Source organism: Bombyx mandarina, chromosome 22 (assembly GCF_030267445.1).
Source record: "Bombyx mandarina strain Sakado chromosome 22, ASM3026744v2".
NCBI classification, from domain to species: Eukaryota; Metazoa; Arthropoda; class Insecta; order Lepidoptera; family Bombycidae; genus Bombyx; species Bombyx mandarina.
Window position 1 is genome coordinate 8,501,507 of NC_143228.1, and position 25,895 is coordinate 8,527,401.

Consider the following 25,895-nt stretch of genomic DNA (forward strand, 5'->3'; position numbering starts at 1 on the left):
TCGTTTAATAAATCATTAAACCTCCGCAGATGTATAATATTTTGATTTAAAATTAATTCAAAAATAATAATTAACTACTACTTTAATGCGTTTATATTTAAACCTGTAATAAAGTTTTAATCCATAAAATGTTATCAATGATTCAAATTCGCAGTCAGGTTTATTATGAGAATTAAATCGTACTTATTTTTATCGGGAAGCAAAGCGTACTTATTGGAAGGAGGGACAGCAATTATACATTTCAATTGAAACTTCAATCCGATGTCTCAAAGGTTAGCATTCACGTCTTAACTCTAGGATTCAGCAATCAATTAACACCAGAGAGAAGTAGTGAGCTCCTCGACGCATCTACATTAGTAAAAAGGAATTTTAAATTAAAAAAAGAACTGGACTAAACAAAAGTTAAGGAAAGAGAGCTTTGCTTAGTGCAGACTTAATCTAATTAGAGTACAACGTTACAGAACGTTATCGCGCCACCCGTCACGCCTCGCTCCCAAGTTTTTCCAAGCGGAAAATATTCTTGCCGTCTTCTTCGTGCTATGACGAAGTAAAAAGAGGTCATAAAATCTTCGTTTTATATGTGTTCCCGACGGGGTGAATGCACTTGCAGACTTATTTATTTTATGATTTGTTACTAAGGTAACCTCGGTAAGGTGCCTTATAACAGAAAAAAATGATATACGAAGTTAATATTGTAATCTATCAATTAGCCGCTTTATTCTTATATCCTTGTCTTTATCTCATTTTTTTTTTAACTAAGTCAGCTGTTGTCGTTAGTCATTCTTATTATCGAAGTTCTGCCATACAAAGTAATGAATATGAGAAATACTGCCTAGATTAACGTATTTTATCAACTTAAATTATAATATTACAAATACAATATTTTCTTGCTAGGATTGCTTTGCCTATAAAAGTCAAGATTTACGTATTATACTCGTAGTGGGGGTAATACCTATTCTAGGTAAACACGTAACCTTACACATGTTCACGAAAAACTTCTCCGAATGTTTTTTTACTAAGTTTTTTACTACTATTATAGTTATCTGTCACTAAGTAGACATGGGCTTCTATTTAATGGATGGAAGAACTTCAACTTTGTGTTTCAAAGTAGCCTGATAGATTCTGATATCTATGCACTTAACACGACATAGGCTACGAGCTCATCATTTTCATTGCGATACGCATACTTACGGCCCGTTAGTATACCATCCTATAGCAATAACGAGAAAAACTGCGGCAGTTTAACCGGAGTTAAATTTATAATTCGAAATCATTACCCGGGATAAGAATGTGCCATTAGAAAAATTAGTCATTCCGTTTCTCCTTTTCTGCGTTAAATAATCACAGCAACTACACTTTCACGTTTATAAAACAGTTATTAAAATTGTGATTGTTAAAATACTCTTATTGTTGCCGAATTATGACTTATATATGTAAATCGCTATTATTCTTCTGCAAGCCGGAAGAGGTGCTCATAGTTCAGTTCATGAGCGACAGTGACCAAACACCTTGAGGGAGGGGGACCGACCGACGGAAATGGCAAATAAAAAAAAAAGCATTAGATTCTGGTTTCTTGTATGAAACATAAAATTATTCTATTATAATAAAATATTCAGTATATCAATAATATGATTCTCACTGTTTATGATTAAATGAAAACAATAATAACATCCTTACTTCTGAATAGATTTAAATTTTGTTTTTGTTGATCAGTTTTAATCAAAATTTGTTTTTGTCGAACTTATTTGATTTGCTTTTCCTAGAATTCTTTAGACGCGATTTTCGATTTACGTAAGAATAACCTATTGGTCAAACTAAATTGTAAATCGTGCTAATTTACTAATACAACAGCTTTGTCTCATGAAAAAGATGACACGCTTTTAAACATCTAACTATCAATTCTTAACTTAGCCAGCATTTTGCATGCTCAATCATGCAGAATAATATATTTTACTCAAATCTACAGTACGAGATTAATTGTGACTTTTGGAATTTCAAAAGAAATTGAAAGCCAATGCGACTTACTTAATAATTTTATCAGTAGAATTTGAAAGATAATCTATTTTTTTAACAATATAGCTCCGAACCTTTTTTTCGTTATTACAACGGATTATTTTTTGTTAATAAGTCTTTGGGTTCCATCATTAAACAATGTAAAAAGGCACGTTTGTTTTCTTATATTTGACGTTCGTAGCACGCTGCATTAGTTGTTAGATTAATTTGAAAGGTAAATTAAATTTCCTTTGTTTAGTTTCAAAGCAATTGAAAAGAGGTATTTTGTTGCCCTGATCAAGCCGGTTCTTATTTAAGGTTTAGAGCAAACCCAATTTCAACACTTCATTTTCAATATGCTCACGATCCTTATTTATGTATGTGGATTTTCTTGGCCAAGGCTACGGAATATTGCGGGACTTGCTGAATACACTTATTTATTCAAAGGTATTAAGTATTGTTTTGGGTTGAAGAGGGTATCGTCCCAATGATTAAAGCTAAGCCCGTTTGTTTATTTTCATTACCTACCAAGTTTAAATGATTAATGCTAACACTTAAAACTGGCCAAATTCAAAATTATCACTATTAGCTACCCTTATGTTATTTCGACGTAGGTTTAATATCTCGTCGATTAAACTTTAACTTTTCAAAGACGATTCCAAATCTAAAAATAGAACATCCAATAGGTACAATCATCCCTCATATTTCGCAATTTCACAAGCGATCAATCAATTGGCAAACAAAATGTCATTAGCCGACCATCCTGATGCCGGACCTCTGATCTCCCTCGTGTCCCTGTTTTATAACGGCCCCAATTTATTGTGTTAACCTACATATGGACTTCGTTATTTATTTTTTATTTATATTTGGGTGTCTGTTTTTGTAATATTTTTTTCATTTACTTTTAAAGTATCTTTTTTATTTAGCTTCCTCTTGTCTCTTATTTTTCCGAAAGTTACCAAAAGCAAATGATGCGAAAAGAACATGGCAGTGATTTATTTGCTTACATCATCTCACAAGAGGCTAACGAGGTCGCTAAAAATGCGTGGTAAGCAGACAAAGTTAATGAATCATAAATTATCATCGCTTTTCTGCCTGAACAGCACAATCAATTTAATTAAGTTTTACCTTTCTATATATAATTAGTCGTTGTATAAAAAGTTTTATGCCTTAAAATCCACAGCACTTTCTTCAGCATTATCAAGTGCATTTTTTTATAGTTGAGTCGACGTTTATCACAGTAATCTCGTTAAATGTTCATTAACTACCTAGAAGTAAGATAAACATGTCCAAAAACGATTATATTAACTACAATGTTGAGTGCTGGTTGCTATTAAAAAAGTCACAGACAAACAGACAACCACGACCAAAAAACCAAGAGCCTAGAGTTTAATTCGCTAGTTTTCCCAGAAATGTGGCACATTTAGATACCGGGAAAAGAGAACAGTTTTTTTTTATTCAACTATAATATTGTTTTATCGGTTGCCTATTGTAATAAATTGGCTGTGAATTTGAATTGAAAATCAACAAAAAGAGATAAAAATTATATTATATTGAATTTGATTTGTTGGTCAACTTGTCGAACAAAATCCCATTAGAAGTAAGAGCTTTGTTGCTTGAATGCGTTAAAGATAATTGACCGAGCAAACGAACCGAGAGTACGTTACAAGAGAATAATAATATGGTTGGGAGGGACGGCGCAGACGCGAAGCTTTCACGGGACCCCGCGCCCAACAGGCGCCCTCCGCACTCCGTCGCCGCGACTGCACACTACAGATAGAGGAGCAGAGCCAGATGTGGCATCGATACGAGTGACAGAGCAGCACTGGTCCCCGCAATACATACAATGCTGACGTATTTGTAGGCTGACGTGACAGAACCTAGTACAATACGTGTTTTAAATCTAGTACCACCGATTTAATTCGACATTCAACTACAGATCAAACAGAGTACACCAAACCCGACTGTTGTTGCATCACTAGCTTAATACAATATCTTATTTCATAATGCTGTAAGCCTACTAAAGAAAATTTTACGAGCATTCATTAAATTGAACTTTGTATTGTGTTTTATATTTTATGTTTTCCTAAGATTATCAAGCAAATTAGTAACACGTAACTACGCCAAGCCAAATCTTATAATCTTTCTCTTCAATAAAGAGATTATTAATATCTTTATTTTATTTTTATCATTATTAATATCATAATCTTACATCGAAAAAATTACTGCGAATATTTTATATTCATGAGGGACACGGGTTCCTTATGTCAACCACGTATTGATGATCAACAGCCTATTTTAGTCCACTGTTAGACATAGGCCGAAGTTTATGATCACACAGTTACGTTTTACTACGCTATGAGGACAAGACCTGGAAATGTATTAATAAAACTACATTTCTCTTCAACCAAGTGCAATTAATATAAGGAAATCTTCTATTTCAAGTACGTTTATGGGCATTTATAAAAATCGGTACTTTATTCTTCTAGTATGTCTTTCTCACTTTTTCTCGTTGCATTATCCGGAATCGTAAACATGGTTCAATTTATTTTATTTACTACTTCGGACATTCTAAAGATTACATTTCCTTATTAAGGATGACATGTTTAAAATTGGAAAAATAATGTAACTGTTTTGCTAAATTTTTTTCTTCACATAATCGTTCACTATTTTCCATTCGATCTAATCTTGAAGTAGTATTTTTAAAGTATTTTTTTCGATTTTCGCGAGTCGTAAACAATGTCGATTATTTGTATTATTCGATTATATTACCATGACTGTGACCATGAAAACTATTAAGTATTCGAAACGTTGGAAATAATAATAATATAATGATAATAAACTCGAGAATACACCGTAAAAGCTGTTTTTAAGGAGATTTTTTTTGCACGAAACCTTCTGCGAAAATTAAATATGTAAATGAGTCGTAAAAGTGTTTAAAATGTTTCCTATACCCCACAACTATTACTTTGAAACAGAATTTAGTAAAAAGTTGTAGGTAAGCCCAAAATTAATCAGCAAGACGACATAGGTTGTTACAGTATATTCAACGTTGCACGAAAGCAATCCCGTGTTTTAAGAGTAATCTTGACATTCTACAGAAGCAGTTGTTACTTCAATTCTAAAGTTGATCTTATGAATTTAGGTGTACAGTAGCGTTAGCGTTTTTTTCAAGTTATCGTCGAACACTGACAATTTTAAGGAAAGAAATAAATAAATTGTGAAATAAATTGTGAAATTACTCCCTCCCGCGTCAAGCGAAGTAACTTCACCCTCCCCACTTCTGATCCACTCTTCGGCCAAATAATATTGTTACGCCGGTAAAAGTAACGCCATCTATCGCGAATAGTCGAACGAATATCGAAGGATCTCGTAGCATCTAGAACGCTAGAAAAGTACAACGCCATCTATTGTCAGATAGCGGAAACACATAACACTAGACTTTTGTGGAATATTCTAGATGATTCTAGGAATTTCGTCTCGACTATAACAGTGTTGCAGAGGATGGTACGCAGTCAGTTAGTAATCGGAACTACTCGAAGCGAAACAGCGAACGGAGCACCTGAAGTGAAGCGGAATAAGCGAATTGAGAATTTTAAAGTGTTCTGTGTGTGTTCTAAGTGTTGCATATAGTTTTAAGTTATACTTCGGTGGAATTTTATTTATCCCGAACCCCAGCGCGTAACAATATCTTAGGTCAGGATAGACAACTACCTAAAGTTATCCTGGGTATTTCAATGACTTTCCGCCTTGACACATAAGGTCTGTCCGCGACCGCGCAGCGTCTATCCTCAGCCAACTTACCCTATGATTTGCACTACGGATCTTCACGACAACCTAGGTCTCGAACCTAGGTTAACCCTATTGTATAAAAACAGCGTCGGGCCTGAGCGCACTTTCATTCCGCAGCGCAACACAAAAGTCCATTATTTATAGTTCGGCCACCAACTACACCTCCGACTCGGCTTATGCAACAGCCAATCACCATCGATTTCGTCGCAGATCCTCCTGATCCACCCTCAGTGATTTTGGACGCTACTAGTAGCTTAGATGTGTGGACGAGCTCACAGCCCACAGTGTAGTGGTTACTAGAGCCCATAGACGTTTACAACGTAAATGCCGCAACCCGCCTTGAGGTATGAGTTCTAAGGTCACAGTTTATACAGGCAACGAGTGCCCCACCCGTCAAACTGAAACGCATTACCGCTTCACGGCAGAAATAGGTGAGGTGGTAATACCTACCCGTGCGGACTCACAAGAAGTCCTATCACCAGTAATTACGCAAATCATAATTTGCGGGTTTTATTTTTATTACACGATGTTATTCCTTCACCGTGGAAGTCAATCGTGAACATTTGTTAAGTACGGATTTCATTACAAAAATTGGGGTACTGCGGGATTTCAGGACCAGTGCATCACTAGATACGAATGCACTAGACGTCTTATCTTTTAGGCCACGACGACTTTACGCACACGCAAATTGAATTGTCAAGTCTCCTCTGGGGGCACTCAAACGGTAATTAAAAAACCTCTCACTCCTTGCCAAGCCCTTGAGTTCGCTCATCCGTACCAGCAAAACGATAAGGTGTTTGGACCATCTGCGACCTAACCAACTACAAAAAAGAGAAAAAAGCAATTCTTCAAACATTGTGGTTGCTATAGATTTCGATAACAACTTTAGAGGTCGTGAACTCGGCTGCTCATTATAGCACATAAAAACACAATTTTTATTACTTTGTTATTGATGTTTAACGACTCTTTTGATAGGTTGCTTTATAAAACAGACTATAGAATACCCGTTAATAGAAAGAAATCAGATCATGCACAAAGTATATGTAGGTATACTACATAATTTCAGTATAAGTTAAACTTGAACCTTCCTACACATACCTAGCATATCTATTACGCAAACTTACTTAATACGTGAAATCAAATATCAAATATTTTAAAAAATGCAACATAAATTTATAGTGATATCTGACGTAATGCGAATAAATATAATAGTACCTGTACTTAATTAAAAATGGTAAACCCAGATGCTAGAATATCATCAAAGTTTACTCGTTCCCTTGTGTATTTATTTCCGTTGAGCAAAGTTTTGATAGCATACGAGAACGGTTCTCCTCGGAGGGTGCTTGTTCACCGCGTTTGCGGTTAATGTGTTAATTTTCGAGTAATTATATAATCGCTTAACTTTTAAGACAATACGTGTGGGTTGTTTCACGTTTTACAATATCGTCAGGGTTGGTTGTATTTCTTAGCCTACCAATGAAACCAATTACATTCATAAGAGGAAAATAGAGAGCTGTTAATTTTGATAGTACCTTAAAATTACAAATTATAAGAAAATTACGTACGTGCTTTTCCTTAAAGAAGCAGAAATTAGTATAGCAGATTTATGAAAATGTATTTCTTACCTGTAACAAAAAATAGATTATTTTAATATTAATGAAATAACATAACATTTTTTAAATACGCAAATTTACTAAAAAAATTAAATTAGCCGCGGAAGTACATAATATAATAACGATAAATATTTACAAAATTACTTCAGTGAAAGATAGAGAGAGCTAGGCTACGATAAAATATATTATCTTAAACAATATTGATCTATACTTAATATTATAAAGAGGAAAGATTTGTTTGTTTGTTTGTATTGAATAGGCTCCGAAACTACTGAACCGATTTGAAAAATTCTTTCACTGTTTGGAAGCTACACTATTCCTGAGTGACATAGGCTATAATCTTTTTTGAAAAAAAATAGGGATCCTTACTAAACCTCCAATAATGTAACCCAAAGTGTAAAAAAAAAACTAAAATATTCTTTACATCGCGTTCCCTGCGAAAACTATTAATGATAGAATAAAATAATGTACTACGACTTTGTAGAACACATTATTAATTACAAAATGTCTCGTATTCCCATAAAACTAGAACTAGTCGTCAAATAGAATAAATGTTAAGTAAGGTATTTCGCTTTAAGACAATACTAAAAGCCTATTATTTTTAATATGTGTTGGCGCTATGTTTGCTTCGAGGAAATAAGTTGTTAGTTTATAGCCGTCTCTAAAAGCTTTCTCTGAAAGCGGCGTTTACATTAGCTACGATATATAACCTGTCTTCCACGTATAACATGTTTTCTACGGAAAATATATCATTCTAGCCGTTTCCCCAACAATTTATATAACGATGAATGAAAACTTTCATCTATCTTGAATGTTCGAGAATATCACAATTGTTTTAAAATTTAATCTGTAAGTAGTGTACAATGAATTAGTAATATACATAATCTTTTTTTCAGAAACGTTATAGTATAAGGAATTTACTCGTTTTTTCATTATGAAAGCTGAACTGATCAAAGAATTACTCTTGGTAGGATATGTGTGAGTCTGTGAAGTATTAATGTGTTTCGAATTGACAGATGGGGCAATCGTTCCCTGTATAAGCTGAGACCTCAAAACACATGGCTCAAAGTGGATGGTAGCATTTATTTTGTTGATGTCTATGGGCTTTTTTAGCCACTTAACACCAGACAGGTCGTCTACTCATCTAAGCAATAAAAGTATAACATTTTTTCAAATAATCCCTTTCACTGAAATTTGTTTAATTTACATTTCATTCTTGCAGATTTCAGCTCCACCTTCTGGGCTAGCTTCTAACGACTAATTCATGGATTTTTGTACGTTAACTATGACAAGGTAAACGAGTTTACGGAGTATTCTGGTGTTAAGTTGTTACCATAAACAATAGACATTTTAACGCGAACGCATTAAAACGCATTTTAAAGTCGTCGTGGCCTAAAGGATAAGACGTCCGGTGCATTCGTATCGAGCGATGCACCGGTGTTCGAATCCCGCAGGCGGGTACCAATTTTTCTAATGAAATACGTACTTAACAAATGCTTACGATTGACTTCCACGGTGAAGGAATAACATCGTGTAATAAAAATCAAACCCGCAAAATTATAATTTGCGTAATTACTGGTGGTAGGACCTCTCGTGAGTCCGCGCGGGTGGGTACCACCACCCTGCCTATTTCTGCCGTGAAGCAGTAATGCGTTTCGGTTTGAAGGGTGGGGCAGCCGTTGTAACTATACTTGAGACCTTAGAACTTATATCTCAAAGGTGGGTGGCGCATTTACGTTGTAGATGTCAATGGGCTCCAGTAACCACTTAACACCAGGTGGGCTGTAAGCTCGTCCACCCATCTAAGCAATAAAATAAAATAAAGTATAACATTTTTTCAAATAATCCCTTTCACTGAAATTTGTTTAATTTACATTTCATTCTTGCAGATTTCAGCTCCAGCTTCTGGGCTAGCTTCTAACGACTAATTCATGGATTTTTGTACGTTAACTATGACAAGGTAAACGAGTTTACGGCGTATTCAGGTGTTAAGTTGTTACCAGAAACAATAGACATTTTGATGCGAACGTCATTTTCTCAATAGTATAATAACAAGGCTTTACTACCTTTTAAATAGGAACAAATATCATCTTTGAAAAAAGTAATCGATATAGAGGTACCAACTTGTGTGGGTTTATCATTAGGCCTACCGTTAATAATACTGCGCCCTAACCATAAGTAATATCTAGTAGATCTTTTATGTCATGCTTTATGCATGCAATATAGCCAATTTTTGCTATGAACGCACGCATGTTGATATCCCATTAACATAAACGAGCAGTATTTTAGCGGAAACAGTATTTTTCTGCTTTCGACTTACGCGTACTTGGCACTAAAACCGCATTTTCGTCTGCTTTCCAATTAGGTAATAGACAGTTTTTATCGGAATACCTACTAGAAATATAGCAAAGAACCAATATAGATTCTAAAATTTCATCAATTGATTGCAGCAAATTTTATTTAAACTCATTTTTAGTTGGTTGAATCCCATTCAACAGCTAAACTAGATTAAAACTTGAAATTTGAAATTCGCTAAATCGAAAATTATTAAAAGTTGGACTGTGATGTGCTCCGATTAAGTTTAAATTAATCTCAATTGAGATTTAATGAACTCGTGCAAGCCCTCAGAGCGAAAAAAACTAAAACAACACGCTTCACTCCCAACCGAGACAAATTATTGCCACAATAACATCAAAAAAAAAAAGATAAATTACTAACTGTCGTAATTAACTAATATTACATCAAAAAATTATTCCAAAGGAAACAATGACATTCTTTTTTTTTTTTTCTTAACTGTGTGGACGAGCTCACGGCCCACCTGGTGTTAAGCGGTTACCGGACCCCATAGACATCTACAACATAAATGCCGCCACTTACCTTGAGATATAAGTTCTAAGGTCTCAGTATAGTTATAACGGCTGCCCCACCCTTCAAACCGAAACGTATTACTACTTCACGGCTGAAATAGGCAGGGTGACAGTACATACCCTTGCGAGCTCACAAAACACCCGGTATCATGAACAATAAAACATCTAAAGAAAAATTTCGCCATTTTCCAGTTCGTAGCAGCATTCGCCTACGCTGGAACCTTAGTTAGAGACTGCGTGCCGTGAAGCAGTAAGTTCGGTTTGAAGGGCGCAGCATCGTTGTACTGTTAAAAGTGAGACCTTACAACTCATATCTCAAGGTGGGTGGCGGTATTTACGTTGTAGATGTCTATGGGATCCGGAAACTACTTAACATCAGATGGGCTTGAGCTCGTTCACCCTCTGAAGCAATAAAAAAAAACGTACAACCGATGATTGTGGACAGTGATATGGCCAATAAATTATTTTAACAATTATATGAATATTGGCATTAGAAGCATACATAAAAGCCGCATATATTATATTTTAATTTTAAACTTTTCAAATTGTTATTGATATCAGCTTACTTCTACTTCGGGATTGTTTTCAGGTCACTCTAGCCACAAGGACAACCTATTGGGCCCATTCCAATTTCCACGACCTTCATCACAGGTTGTCGGTCTACCGTGTGAAAAGCCTATACATATAAATTACGTCTTACGACTATAATTGATTCTATTCAATTATAAATATTATTAGCAACTAATTTAACATAGCTTTTAATTGAATACTATAGTTGAAATTTGAGTCGAGTTTAGAGGTAAAGACTCCAAAGAAAAAACAACTCAAAAATCTGTATAAAACTAATTACAGCGAAAAGAGAAAATTCAAGCTAATTTTGACGTTGAAATAGTATTTTTTGTATTCATTTTATGTATGTTTTGTATTAAAGCTTTAATTTCATTACTAATGGCGTAAAGATCGTCGGTAAACTAGTTCAAAACTCATCTAATGTATGACCTAATGAGCTTAATGAAGTGGAGATATAATAAGAATGTATAACTTAACCGACCGCAACGCAAAGCCGCCATCGCCGAAACGTCTTGTCGGATTCCCCAAATTCACTATCGGTGCTTTTAGGTACCTCAAGTACCGGTCACAGTCCGGTGAGGTACGATTCGAATTGGCGGTAGATTCTGCGATGCACTGATTTTGCTTGGACTAGTGTTAGCAAATTCTCTCAGGTTGAGCCAGTAAGCTCACCTAGTCGTCCGGGCGTAGCTGGAATGGCTTCTTAGGCTACCAAGGGGGAAAAAAGTATCGCCGCATGAAAAAATGTGCTCATGACTCGCTTTTTGTTAAGTTTTGATTAGAACTCAAATACACCGAATTGTTAATTCCGCGATCCAACACGAAATCGAAGTATAGCATATTTTTACTAAGATTAATTGTTACCTGTCTCCGGTATTTGATCGAGCACATAGTTGTATTCCTCGATACGAGGACACCGACCGCCTTTTATATGTAAAAGTCACTTTCAAGTTCCAATATTCTCTAGTAGAATTCATTAATGTTTGACAACAAATTATGGAGCCAATACGACCTCAATGTAAAAGCTAGTAAAGAGAAGAAGAGCATTTATTCAATAACAGGTGATTTATATTTCAGCTTTAATCAAATTCAAGCTATTGTGGTTCATCGAGACAGCTGGGGCTTTCACCTCCGATCTCTATGTAAAATCTTAATCGTCTTTCAAATACAGACAATCGAGATCAATCAAATCAACGATCTTATGATAGTAGCAAATAACTTAAAGATTTAAAAGAGTCTGGCGCTTCTTTTAGTAAATTGATCGCGTCAATAATGTCACTGTGATTTTGTTTCATTCAATCAAGATAAACATAATACAGTTGAATTTCTTTGTTATCATTTAGCTAATGTTGTTTGGGATTTGATTGAAAGTATACAAATGAAAGTCTGCAATCCGGAAAACATATGAGACGGGTCGGCACTCCCAGAGAAAGAAAGGGATCAATAGAGACTCGACCCTGACACAGTTTAGAGCGGCCGTGCCTTCGTACTTGCGGTTCGCGGCCTTATTCAAGAATAAACATTAGACCTTCAGTCTTACATTAACTAGAGGGTGCCGCCAAACAAACAAGTCAACTGATTTCCATACTAAAACGGGGCGCGGAGTAAAACGATGGATTGTTTAGCAGAACAATTGGAAATCAATCGATTGGATAGTTACTAGCAACAATTCTTTTTATGAAACCTGGCCTTCTAATTAATATTAAAATTTTTTTACTTCGCGTTTAGATGTTAAAAACATTATTTATGAACTAAAAATGTTTTATCTTGATTAAAGTATAGTAGTTATTGCACAAAAACAAAATGCAAGCAACAAATCCTTTTAAACAACTAATTAAAGCACCTAATTGAATTCGACAGAAATGAAGCTATCTTTTGATAATGATTGATCTAATTGATTTGAACATAACAAAATGAAACAGAATCATGACTGCTTTTAGACATAGATATAGGCATAGACTGTTTGTTTACTTCAATTTATTCGTAAATATGGTTTTGAGTTTCATTGTTCTAATTAAAAAAATTATATTGATTGTTCTAAAATACTACACTGCGAAATATAAAATAACCATTTTAATTTATATTAGGAATTAAGTATTATTTATTCCTTTTCTACAAACATTCACTTTATCAATCTCACTAAAAGCTTAAAGGACTGTAAATTACGGAAATACATTCAATCAAATATTTAATGCATGTTTTACGATCTACAGTATAATCCTAATAAAATTAACAAATAGATAGATAAATAATTGTTACGAAAAAATATTAATTTATATATATACCTTTGCTAATACTGGATTTTTTGATGTGATGGCCCCCATACAAATTATAAAATAGTCATACTAACGTATCAGCCGCTTTCTTAAAATTCTTAAAACAATGTGCGTCACAGTATGCGTTTCGTTACAATTTAATTAACAATAATTTACGTTTGAACGCTTATAAGGAATTTAATATCACTAAAGGCATTTAAGAAGTAACATTGTAAAATTATATGAATATGAACACTCTTAGAGTAGTAAATAACATTGGCAACTTTTGAGATACACAATGGATAACATTCAACACGATAAAGTATCACAGGTAAGCGGTAATCAGGCAGGAACTCTACTTTATTAATTTGAGTTAATTATTTTATATCAACGAAATAACAGTAACACCATACCAACACATCACTACAAAAAGGCCCTATGAATTGACACTACTACAACACAGATATGCTTCTTTGAAAATATTTTGTTTAACAATAATTTTAATCCAAAACTGCATTTATTATAATAACAATGGTATAATTTTAAAAGGATTAGATGAAACAAGGCGCCACAAGAATCTTCTTTGTCCGTGCACTTGACAATAGAAGCTTAGTATTTACACAAACAAAACGTCTCAACTTTCTGTTCAAAGTTCTCTTTCGCGACATTCGAATCGTCACTGCCTAATGAAGTGAGGGCATTTTGAATTCACGGCGGGTTGCAGTTATACGAGTGTATACTGATTTTGCTATTGGAACTTAACCTCAAAATAATGTTTTAATGCTAGCTTCAGGATACGATTGTTGCAGGTCGGGGCGCAGCTGCGTCGTGCCCCGCGCAGACTCCACCGATCGCTCCCGATTTTCCACGAACCGTTCCCGACCCCGTTCGCTGGGGCTAGCTAGTAGCTACATTGTTTTGCTCATTTTGCATAATATAATCCGCATATAAAGTACATTTTGTATGTCTATTACGAAGCATTAGGCGTATACAATGAAATGTTTAAATGAGATATGATTAAAGTATTCGTCGTCTCCGTTTGAAAACCCTTTCGGTTGTATATATTCAGCGTTGGTTTATATTTACTAATGTTTTTTTTTTTAATACACTCGTACATACACATTTATGAGTACATACAAACTTTGAGATTGGAGGTCGAAATTACAGTTACATTGGAATTTATTCTGTAAACTAAAACTTATGTACCTTTAAATACAATAATACGTAAACGTCTTATTCCGCACTTGTAATATATTTCTACAATACATTCAAGATAAAGGTATTTGATTTGTGTTATAATCGAACGTTCCGGATGCCTCAGTTACGGGGATTATCGAGGGCTCCCGAGATCCTCAATTAGTCCTGTAATTAGATCAATACGTTGGGAAACGTTCTCGGTGCATGTACGTCCTTTACAGGATTCTGATATCGACCTAGACCATTAATTAGTTTCATCTTCCATTCCTTTGTTGATTTACTTCCCATTTGTATACCGAATTAAATACTTTTATAGTAATTTCTCGAGTTAATTCAATAAGCTAATCCACTTTTCTTACTCTCATTTACTCACGTTATATATATTATTGTATATGAGTAGCCTATAGCCACTTTACTATAAGTCCATAAATATCAGAACATCAATACGATTACATATCTTAAGTCAAAATGTTAATGTAGTCGTCGTGGCCTAAAGAATAAGACGTCCGGTGCATTCGTATCGAACGATGCAACGGTGTTCGAATCTCGCAGGCGGGTACAAATTTTTGTAATGAAATACGTACTTAACAAATGTTCACGATTGAATTCCTCGGTGAAGGAATAACATCGTGTAATAATAAATCAAACCCGCAAAATTATAATTTGCATAATTACTGGTGGTAGGACCTCTTGTGAGTCCGCACGGGTAGGTACCACCACCCCGCCTGATTCTGCCGTGAAGCAGTAATGCATTTCGGTTTGAGGGGTGGACCAGCCGTTGTAACTATACTGAGACCTTAGAACTTATATCTTAAGGTGGGTGGCGCATTTACATTGTAGATGTCTATGGGCTCCAGTAACCACTTAACACCAGGTAGGCTGTGAGCTCGTCCGCCCATCTAACCAATAAAAATGTCAATTAGCGCTACTGATACTTATCATTTATAAATTGGTAAATTTTAGCCTTAACCCAATATTTACATTCTATCTACTGATTAATATGAGAAACTAAACTATTTTTTCATTTATATTTAATTTTTAAATTTGATTCAATATTTTACAGCTTTAATAATTAAAACTTAGTTTCGCTTCGTAGTATATTGTAATCCTATGAATAAATCACAGTGGCCTCCCGGGCTACAGGTGGGATCTGGTCAGGGTCGATTTGAGTTAATAAATTACTTGTCAAAACATTTTTATCCTTCACGAAAATGGGGAAACTTAAGCCAGTGGGGTATTTATTTATACATAATTGTACTGTTTACTTTATAGTGCTAAGATTGTATGAAAATTTTAGTTCTATGGAAACCTATTATAAAATTCTATGTATAGAGGACTGAAATGTACATATATACAAGGTAACTTACAAAGTGTATATCAAAGTAAGAAACTGTAGATGGTGTTCTACTAGAATAAACGACTATACGGAAAAAAAATTATTCCAAAGTACATTGTTTCGGAATAAAGAGTTCTTGAATATAAACAAACAAACTATTCTCATGCCAACCCTTGAATTACGTTTTACGCAAGGTATGATATGATTCGTAGTAAAAAATAAGGCTGGTCGCAAATCGAAAGATGCGAGTTTGTGTATTATTACTGCTTAGATGGATGGACAAGCACACGGCACACCTGACATTAAGTGGTTATCAGAAATCATAGACATCAACAACGTAAACGCCAAATATTAAGACATGAGTCTTAAGTCTAAGTTTTTATAATACAACAAATGCCCCACCCTTCGAACCCATACACATTAATTCTTCGCGGCAGAAATAGGTATGGTGGTGATACCTACCACCAGTCAGTACCACCAGGAAGTAAACGTAAACATACTAGTTGGACAAATTGAGAGCGCACACGGAATAAGTTTTTCTCCGCCAAATAGGAGCGTCCCTGTGATATCGCTTTCATTAGCCCTCCCCGGCACAAAATGAACAATCTGTATTTATAGGTCGAGGTTGCGTAAGTGATAGCTTGAATCATTTTTGTTTCACATAGATTAAAGGCCGTAAAGTTCAACGCACAAGAGAGTAAAAATTATTGTAAAAATCCCAAGAACTTCGGATTGCTTTCGGAAGTCAGAAGCTGTGAGGCCAACCTAATCGCACCGTTTCTTCGAAATCAAAAAGATCTACGTCACATCAGTTGATCGAAACACATACATAAACTCTGACGTCACTCACAGTTCGCACACTTAATCTTTTGCTAGGGCAGACGTTAGCAAAGCGTCTAAGACCGAGCCCCGTGAGCTCGCCTACACGTTCGGTCAAGCCAGAATAACTCCTTCGAGGCTACTAGCAATAAATAGAGGAAAAAAGGACGCTTAAGGTTCATCTCGCATGTTATCTATTTAATTAATTGACTCCATTAATCTAACTCCAATCGGAGTAGCTGATATACCTACTTGTGTCAAGTGATTGGTACTTGTTTCAAACATAGAATGTAGAAAACATGTAGACTCTATAGACTTGTGTTTTACAGTAGGTGGGGCTATCGACATTATAATATCTATGATTTCCGATAGGATAGCCTCTTAACACCAGGTAAGCCGTATGCTCATCAACTAATGTAAATCAAATAATAATAATAGATCTAGTTCCGGTACACAAATTTTGTAAAAGGCTCGGCCTTTGAGAGACACCGCTGTTGCTGCTAGGCAACTCCGACTGTAACCGTATTTCAAACAGCTTCTTTTCTTTTTGCAATAAAGGTGAAGTTTAGTAACATTGGCCATAATACGGTTGAAATTTGCAGGTTCCTAGTAATTTGGCTAGTTTTTGTCTTATTTTTGGTCAGGAGGAAATCGCAGGACTTTCGCCCTCCACTGGGGATGGAGAGCGGAGCATGTCAGAGTCAAACTGATTAAAACCTCCTGTAGCTCAACAACCAACGTCCAAACCTAGCATGAGACAGAACTCATGAAAAGGCAAAGGGGGGAAAGTGAAGCATTTAGTGCGGAGCACATCTCTCCCATCACCCTCCCCCTCGGGACGCCAGACCGGCGGTCGTCGGCGCCGCGACCACCAGCCCTCTCAGTCGGCAGGCTGTCTGAAGCCCGCCTAGATGGCGCCGGTTAGAATGAGTTACCCTACGGAATACCCCGCTGGGCCAGTACCAGCGTGGGTCGAGGATAGCCAGCCTTCCATCACCCGGATGCTCTTGCGTAAAACGCATGCAGAGCAGCTTGGACGTCGTCTTCTTAGGCCCCCCTCGCCGGTCTCCAGACCGACATGTGAGGGGGACCCGAAACACTTAAAGGGCCAGGGCTTGGGCGAGATCCACCTCCCGGGCCCCCGCTGGACGGCGGCAGGATTGTGCGTCTCTCACGCGCCCCGCCGCCTCCTTCTGCGAGATGGTGCACTCGCAGAAGTCGAGCATCGCCTTCCACGACTCGTCGTCCCCGAGCATCGATGCCACAACACTCGGCAACGACAAGTCGTTTCCTATTTTTGCGACGAGGACACGGCGCCACCCCTCCCATGCGGTGCAGGCGACGAGCGTGTGCTCCGCCGTGTCCAAGTTGCAACCACAATCGTGGCACTCTGCCGTCGGCTCGGCTGTGATCCGGTGCAGGAACTCACCGAAACAACCATGCCCAGTGAGCACCTGCGTGAGGCGCCCTTTGTCACGATTCATCCAATCCACAAGGACCGGGCGAGTCGCCTCGACGGTCCTACGACCAGCCGAAGGATCAGCCAGCCGTCTGGACCATGACTCCAACACGGACCGCCGAGATTGGGCCCTCCGCGCTCTGACCTAACGACCTAACGGATTTTTTTTTGTACAAATTGAGGGTTGTCATCAAAATTTTGAAACAATTAAAAATTAATTATAATGTGAAACTAGAAACTACAGTATTTTTAACATTTTTATCGTAATCTACATTGTTGAAACTATGTCCATGTTTCTGATTGATATACCCACTCTGTATACCGTGAATCTCTTTATTATTTGTTAATTTCATTTATTTGCAAATTTGTCTTTTTTATAGTTCTATAGAATAGCAAAAATAAATCTGAAAATTCATTCTCGTCATCCTGTTCGTCTGTCACATCTACATTTTACTCTACTACTATTGTCGAATATTCTGATGCTCAAATGACGCAGGTAGGTACCATTTGTATATTAAAATTTATTACTAGTGGTAGTAGATTCCACCATCCTCGAAGCATTAATGCGGCAGGGCTGGACAAACTTTATACGATAACTTTGAGAGTTAAACCACATATTACATACAGCTACATACAATATGTAGGTTGCGATGAATAGCATATGAGTTACAAGTATTTCTTTTGATCTCGTCTTGATCTCACTCGAGAAAGACTTGTGCTATGTAAAAACATCCGATACTGATCGGTAAAGATTTCAAAATAATATAAAATTCAATATCATTTCCAAAGTCCAAAAAAATACCCAAAAAATAATGCTACGAACTTGGTAAAAAAAGTGTTTACGAACCCCCTCAAAAGTGTTAACTTATTTTCATGATTCGATTCACTGTGAATTTATTATTCAAATGCTTTATGAATTATTGACGTAATATTTAACACGGCTTACCTCGCTCGATGTCAAGTAGCAGATCCTAGAGTCGGTACTGTCGATGGAAGCTTGTTGCACGATACCGTAGCGCGAAGACTCCCGGTCACTTGTGTATTCGGAGCGCACACTGTCTTGCCGATCAAACACACCCCTAGAATACAATTCAATTATTTATTTTTGTCACATCGACAAAAATGATAACTATTTTAAATTGTCAATTGTGCTTTTCAATTTTCTGTTGATGTGTACGAATGAATGAACAGCCTACGTGCTAGTAAGTGGTCACTGGAGTTCATAGTTATCACAATCTTTCGGATTAACTTAGTTATATTATGTCTTTGCTTGTTTTTGTTTTCGCTTTCACAAACTATCGAACAATAAGTAAAATTCTAAAGAATAAACTTAGCTATCACAAATATCCATGATATTTTATTTTCTAGGGACACAAGTTGTTATGTAAAGAAAATTGTGCGTAGTCATAACATGCGGCTGCGCTCGCAAGCTCCGTTGCTTATTACTTTTTAAGTTTAGTCGCGAATAAACTTTCCGATTAACCAGTTGTGTTATTTAATTATCTCACTTCCGATAACGCCCTGAACCATTATTGACCACTACCAAAATAACTTCCAATTTCATACACTTTATTTTAAATTGTCAACTCAAACTTAAAACTTGTCTGTGAGTGTATTTTTTAATCAAACATGTTTTAAAGGTATATTATTTTTTCATGAAAGAAACGCACTATCCAATACATTCATTGTTATCCAATCGAACAATATTGTTCATAGGGATAATTATGCAACGAATTCTACGTTGTTTCCCATTTTAATAAATTATTAGTTTTTAAACGCGTTAATGCGAGCAAACAATTTACCTTTATTATTTACTAGCGACCCGCCCTCGCTTCGCTTCGGAAACATTAAAACACAAATGAAACCAAAAAAAAAATTTAAAAAAAAATTTAAAAATAGCCTATGTTCATCAGGGACAATGTCGGCTTCTAATGGAAAAAGAATTTTTCAAATCGGTCCAGTAGTTTCGGAGCCTATTCGAAACAAACAAACAAACAAATCTTTCCTCTTTATAATATTAGTATAGATTCTTGTTATTTAACTTCATGATGATCGCTTGACTATCTGAGACAGGAAAGTGTAACAAGCAATTGAACTTATTTTCGTATTCATAATATCAGTATGGAAGTATCGATGTAATAAGTTTATAACGTAATATTAAATATAATTCTGTCAATTGTAATTATAAACGTTCGTTCCATTTCGAATGATGGAAATCTGATAGACGGCTAGTAATGAGAACTTCATTTGGACTCGGAGTTCAGTGCCAATTCAGTCCGCGCCACACCTCGTGTCAACTCGAATTGCAAATGAAAATCGATTTTCAGATCCCTCGAATATTGAATTAAATCGAGCGCAAACATTAGTTTCTGCTAGTTAGTACTTTGAGGTGAAAATACCATGTTTAATTAATATCACTTTAATAAATGAGGACTAAATACACACGAATTTAAAAATAAACTTGCGACTGATGACAAATCGTCTTTTCGCATTAAAAGTGTACAATTTCCAAAAATATTCGAAATTGAGTTTATATGCGGAATTATTTGGTATCAACCAGTATTTTTCTCATAAATATTGTCAAAAGAGCGTAGTTTAGGCTTAGTTTTTTTTTTTTTAGTTTACCTATGTTTTTACGACTATTAACAAAATTAATAGGTTCATAATTTTATCTTACTTTAAAAGACAGTTAATGCAACTAGTAAAAAATAAAAAATAAATGTTGCAAAGATGATTAATATTAAAAATACCACATGTTACACCTTTAAAACACTCTCCTGTAAAATTAGTAAGTTTTGAGATTATACAGTTTTAATGCGAGAAGACGAAATGTGAAAAAATTACTAGTACAAACGTAGTGTTGTCTAAACCGTGTAGCTGGTGTAGTGGTGTTGTTTGTCGAATTACCTTTGTTCGAAGCTATCCGCTCTGTTGCTCCTATAGCCGGAGTCGTTGAGACTGCCCTCGTGTCGGAGACTGGGCAGTGAGTCCCAGGGCGAGCGGCGGGGGCCCGGCGGTGCAGCGCCGCGCCAGCCGTCCGAGTGTCTGTACCAGGCCGCGCGGGCCGACTCGCCAATACACGACGCGCACCGAGATGTACTCACGAAGCTGTTTAGATTTATTTATATTAATGTATTGGGGGGTATTTAAATTCTATTGATGAAGAATACGGTGTTAACTCTGAACGCTTGAGTTCTATATTCTATAAGACCTTTTATTTAGATTTATATAAGGGTATTATTCTAAAGTATCGCTTATTTAGGTTAGGTTTAGGTTTGGTACCCTTAACCAAGGAGAAAACAAGTACAATCCGGGAATCGAACTTTAATCAGTAGTATAGGGATCGCAGTTACAATCTATTGAAAAAATTAATGAAGAATGATGAATGATGATGATGAAGAAAGATGAATAATTAATGAATTCCGGGTTGAAGGGGTTTGTGCTAGAAAACTTTTAAGGATTAAACTAGTCTCAATTAGTTCTGCCAGTGAAGATATAAAAGTGTACAAACGAACAAAAGTCTATGCACGGTTTTATGGAGTTATATTAAATGTACCAAACTTCTTCAAAAATATTAAAGCAGTTGGAAGATGAGTTCACGGCTCTCTTTGTGTACGGCGCTTACGAAGAGCTCACACTATAAATAATATAAATGCCATTTCCCGGTTAAAAATACAAAACTAAAATTGTTCTATAATGCTAAATATTACTCGTATAAAATTATTAAACAATTTTTGTGTTCTAATATTTAGTACATCTATACAAAACAATTCACACAAAGCAAATCGGAAATAAAATAGGCCATCCAAACGATAAACTAATTTCAAACAGACATTCTCGGCTATCCCCGAGGAATACAATTGTTCCGCGTCAGATTAACTGGGTTGTTAAAACACATTACCTGCATGATTAATGGAACAAGAAAATTTATATTTAAAATAAATTAGAGTGCTTAATGCTTTATTGTTACTAGAGTACTCATAATACTTATTCGACTTAATTTTATATCGATTTAACTTATTTCGTATTTACTCATTAATTCTCATTCGGCCTAGCTATGAACACAAGGAAAAATAAGAGACATAAAAATATTAAATGTTATTATTTCTGCAAATGATTTCTTAATACAATATTTTTTAATTTATTATTAATAGAAGTTTGATGGAATACTTGCAATTGGCATTATTTTTGTATCTACTTTGCCACTAATACTAAACTAAATAACTACTGCTATATTACATTTTATAAAAGCTAAGAATGGCCAATAACCAACAATATATTTTATTTTATCCGTTGAAATTGACTAATCAGTTTTAATGAATTCCTTATATACAGTCGTGGTCAACTAATTAGGGACAATCTCTAGTTAAGCCAAATTGTGAATTTTTTTTTTATTTTCCAACGAGTCTTAGCAATATTCCATATCTTTTACATGTAAGTGTAATTAGTCATTTATGTGCGCGATTATACAAACAATAACAACTTCTTAAACATTAAACCTCTTTACAGTATAGCTGATACAATATCATAGTGCTATTGGTTCAAAGAACGCTGGCTGGCCATTTAATTAGGGACACTGAGGTATTGCGTTCTAATTTCAAAATTGGAATTTTAATACATTTTTGTTTCTTTTCTTATTGTTTAGTGGTCGTTTTGGCGGCAATCCAGATTTTTATTTTAAGTTTTGAGAATTATTTTGAAGAAAAATGGGTAAAAATAAAAGTTGCGATCCAACACTACGAAAAATTGTCATGAAGTTTGTCGAGCGTTGTTGGTCATACCGAAGGATAGCACAACATTTAAATTGTTCAAAAACTATGGTATGCAATGCAGTGCAACATTTCAAGCGCTATAACACAGCTTTAAATGTGTCCAGAACAAAAAGATCGAGAAAAACGACTCCGCAAGAAGATAGAATGATAACCAGGTTAGCTAAGAAAGATCCGTTTCTAGGCTCTATTTTAATTAAACACGAAGTGTTTGGGGCAAACGAAAGAGCCGGTGTATCTGCGAGGACCGTTCGACGACGTTTGGTAGAAGCAGGGTTGTTCGGAAGAGTGGCTCACAAAGTACCGTTGTTGAAGAAAGAACATAGAAATGCTCGTTTGGCATTTGCACGTAAATATGGACATTGGACCTACGCCCAATGGCAACATGTACTTTTCTCTGACGAGACCAAGGTTAATTTGATTTCTTCAGATGGAAGGCAATATGTACGGCGTCCTATAAAAGCGGAAATGAATCCAAGATTCACAAAAAAACAGGTGAAACATGACGGTGGAAACATTAAAATATGGGGTTCATTTTCTGGACGTGGAGTGGGACCTGTGAGGAAAGTTCAGGGTAACTTAGACCAACATCAATACAAGGCAATATTGGAAAAAACTATGCTTCCCTGTGCTGAGGAGCATCTCCCTATTATATGGACGTTTCAGCAGGATAACGACCCGAAACATACCGCCCCTTCAGTCAAGTCGTTTCTTACCAGTCAGTTTGTATCGGTGCTAGATTGGCCAGCAAATAGCCCGGACCTCAACCCAATTGAGCACCTTTGGCACGAAATCAGGAAAAAAGTTGCCACTTATCGTAATACAAATTTGGATGAACTTCATGAAGCTTTTTGTGAGGCATGGGCAAACATTCCTGTCGAAACATGTCAGAAACTGATAATGTCTATGCCACATCGGTGTCAAGCGGTAATTACTAACAAAGGTTTTGCTACTGGGTACTGATTTTACACGTAATAAAATGGAGTTGTTAAAGATATTATAACACTGAAGATTATAAGTTTTGTGTAATTGTATTTTTCATTATACTTTACTGTCCTTAATTAAATGTCCACTACAGAATTGTATCTTAATATTTAATACATGTTTAATCTTTGATATTAAATACTTTTTCTATTTATTAAATCTTTTATTTACAGCCATTTATAGCATAATAATAGGACCACATTATGCAAATAATAGGTGCTGAAAAATCAATAGGGTTTTATATTTAAATGTACATAACCGGTTATAGCCCTTCACTATCTTGAATGTCCCTAATTAGTTGACCACGACTGTATATGTATATAGGCTTACAAGCTCAACAGTTTGTGGCTTACAGAATATTTTTTTATTCGAAAGTTTTAATCGACCCATTTTAGACATTTTAATGACAAACAAATCCACATGTTTCAAGTTTAGCTACATAATAGATTATGCACCTGGTGTGCTGGTACTCATGCCATAGTTCGATAATGGGACACGTTTCAATCACGTCCGATGACATTATGATCATTAACGACTTTCGTGAAGAAGCATCGTATAGCAATTAGTATATATATGTATGTATATATAACGAGCGCAATTATAGCTTTTCGTAGAGTATGGCGCGCGGGTCCCTACCACCCGCCCTACCTGTGTGCTACGAAGCATTCAATTTAGTTTTCGACTTTATATCTAAATATGCGTTGCGACATCTGCGCTGTACTAACTCTAGGCCTTGGTAATAATCACTTTGGCGTATATTTTTGCCAATATGATCATTATAAATTTCGATTGTTAAATATCAATATAAGTAATCAGTTTTCCTAAAACTTAAAGTCGTATAAAACATAATTATGATTTCAAAGGCTGCTTTTCACTATTTTCGTAATAGTATTTTTCTCGAGTAGAAACAAAATCAAGGCGGTCCGGGTGAAAATTTAAACATAATTTAAATTTGAACTAATTTTGTTTCAATACAAATTATAATTAATGTTTACAGAATAGTTACCTACAGCAGTAGGAATTAAGCCTATTTTTACGTTCCTCTAAACTTGCTTGTGAATGTACTAACTAAATTACTTTGTATCGTAGATGCAATAACTCTTGGTTTTTAATTTATAAATTACAATTTTAATCCCTATATTTACATTACCATAAATTACGTACCCAGCCAATATACGGACCGCAAAGTGCGGGATTATGGATCCGAGCATATTATGTAGTATTAATAATGACATATTGTGGAGCTACGTAAGTAGGTACCTCTTCAGAAATTGTTATAACTATACGAATGGTTAATTCTATCCCAAGGGTGGACCCAAGGATCCCTGCGCAAAAAAAGCGATACTTACGAAAATATCTCCGGCCTCCGATCGATAACCACTCTTAAACAGACTCTTAGAAGACCTTCTTAAATGTATCAGTTAAAATAAGGTCTTTGTCGAGCAAGACAAAGGCTTCATCAAGGTGGCTAAGAGGCAATTCTGGTTATGTTTCTTAATCCCCGTTGGGGCGTTTTGTATTTTTTTTAAAGCGAATTGAAAGTAAAAATTTTGTTACGATTATTTGATATGCTTCAACATAGTTTGTTTTATTCCAAAATGTATTTTTGGGATATTTTATAACAGCAAAATAATGTACAATTTTCGTAATTAAAAAAACTGGTATTTTTTTTTATAGCCCGTGCAGGCTGACGAGCATGCGGCCCGCCTGATGGCGAGTGCTTTCCGTCGCTGATGGACGTCAGCAATTTCAGAAGCACAGGCAAGTCCCTGCCTACCGCTGAGTACTCTACATAAGCCTCGTTTGGAGAAGGATCTGTCATAGTGCTCAGGAAATACCGTAGAGCGCATTCCAAAGCCGGATGGCACGTGGTAGAAAATATCTAGGGAAACCCACTGTGGATGAACGCAGTGGTTCTAGGTAGCATGGATGAACTCTACTCCGATGACGGGCGGTACGATTGTAAAAACGAGACGATGGGATTATTTCAAACAATTCCTCATAGTATTTTTGCTAATAAATATTTCAGGGAAAAGATATGAAAGAGTTATGTGGAACGTATCATGCCTTTTTCAAGGGGTTCTCATCACAAAATTTACATACTGCCTTGGACAAATACTTCTTTTATGACGAATTATTAGAACTTGGGTTCAATGTACGTCGATGTTCACTTTATTATTATGCCTTTCATATCAAAGTAATAACGTCCTCTATTTATTCTGAGTTTTTCGTAGTAACATCG

The 25,895-nt window shown here is 35.7% G+C and overlaps 1 protein-coding gene across 9 annotated transcripts in view; it reads right to left on the reverse strand.

Moving 5' to 3' along the window:
• sif (guanine nucleotide exchange factor still life) overlaps positions 1-25,895 on the reverse strand; it is a 116,309-nt gene that overhangs the window by 49,979 nt on the left and 40,435 nt on the right. For all 9 annotated transcript variants that reach the window (XM_089737016.1, XM_089737009.1, XM_089737008.1 and 6 more), the window contains 2 exons: positions 20,808-21,008; positions 18,847-18,979 (listed from right to left, as the gene is read on the reverse strand). In XM_089737016.1, coding sequence (XP_089593142.1) covers positions 18,847-18,979; positions 20,808-21,008 — 334 coding nt within the window. The remainder of the gene's footprint in view (positions 1-18,846; positions 18,980-20,807; positions 21,009-25,895) is intronic.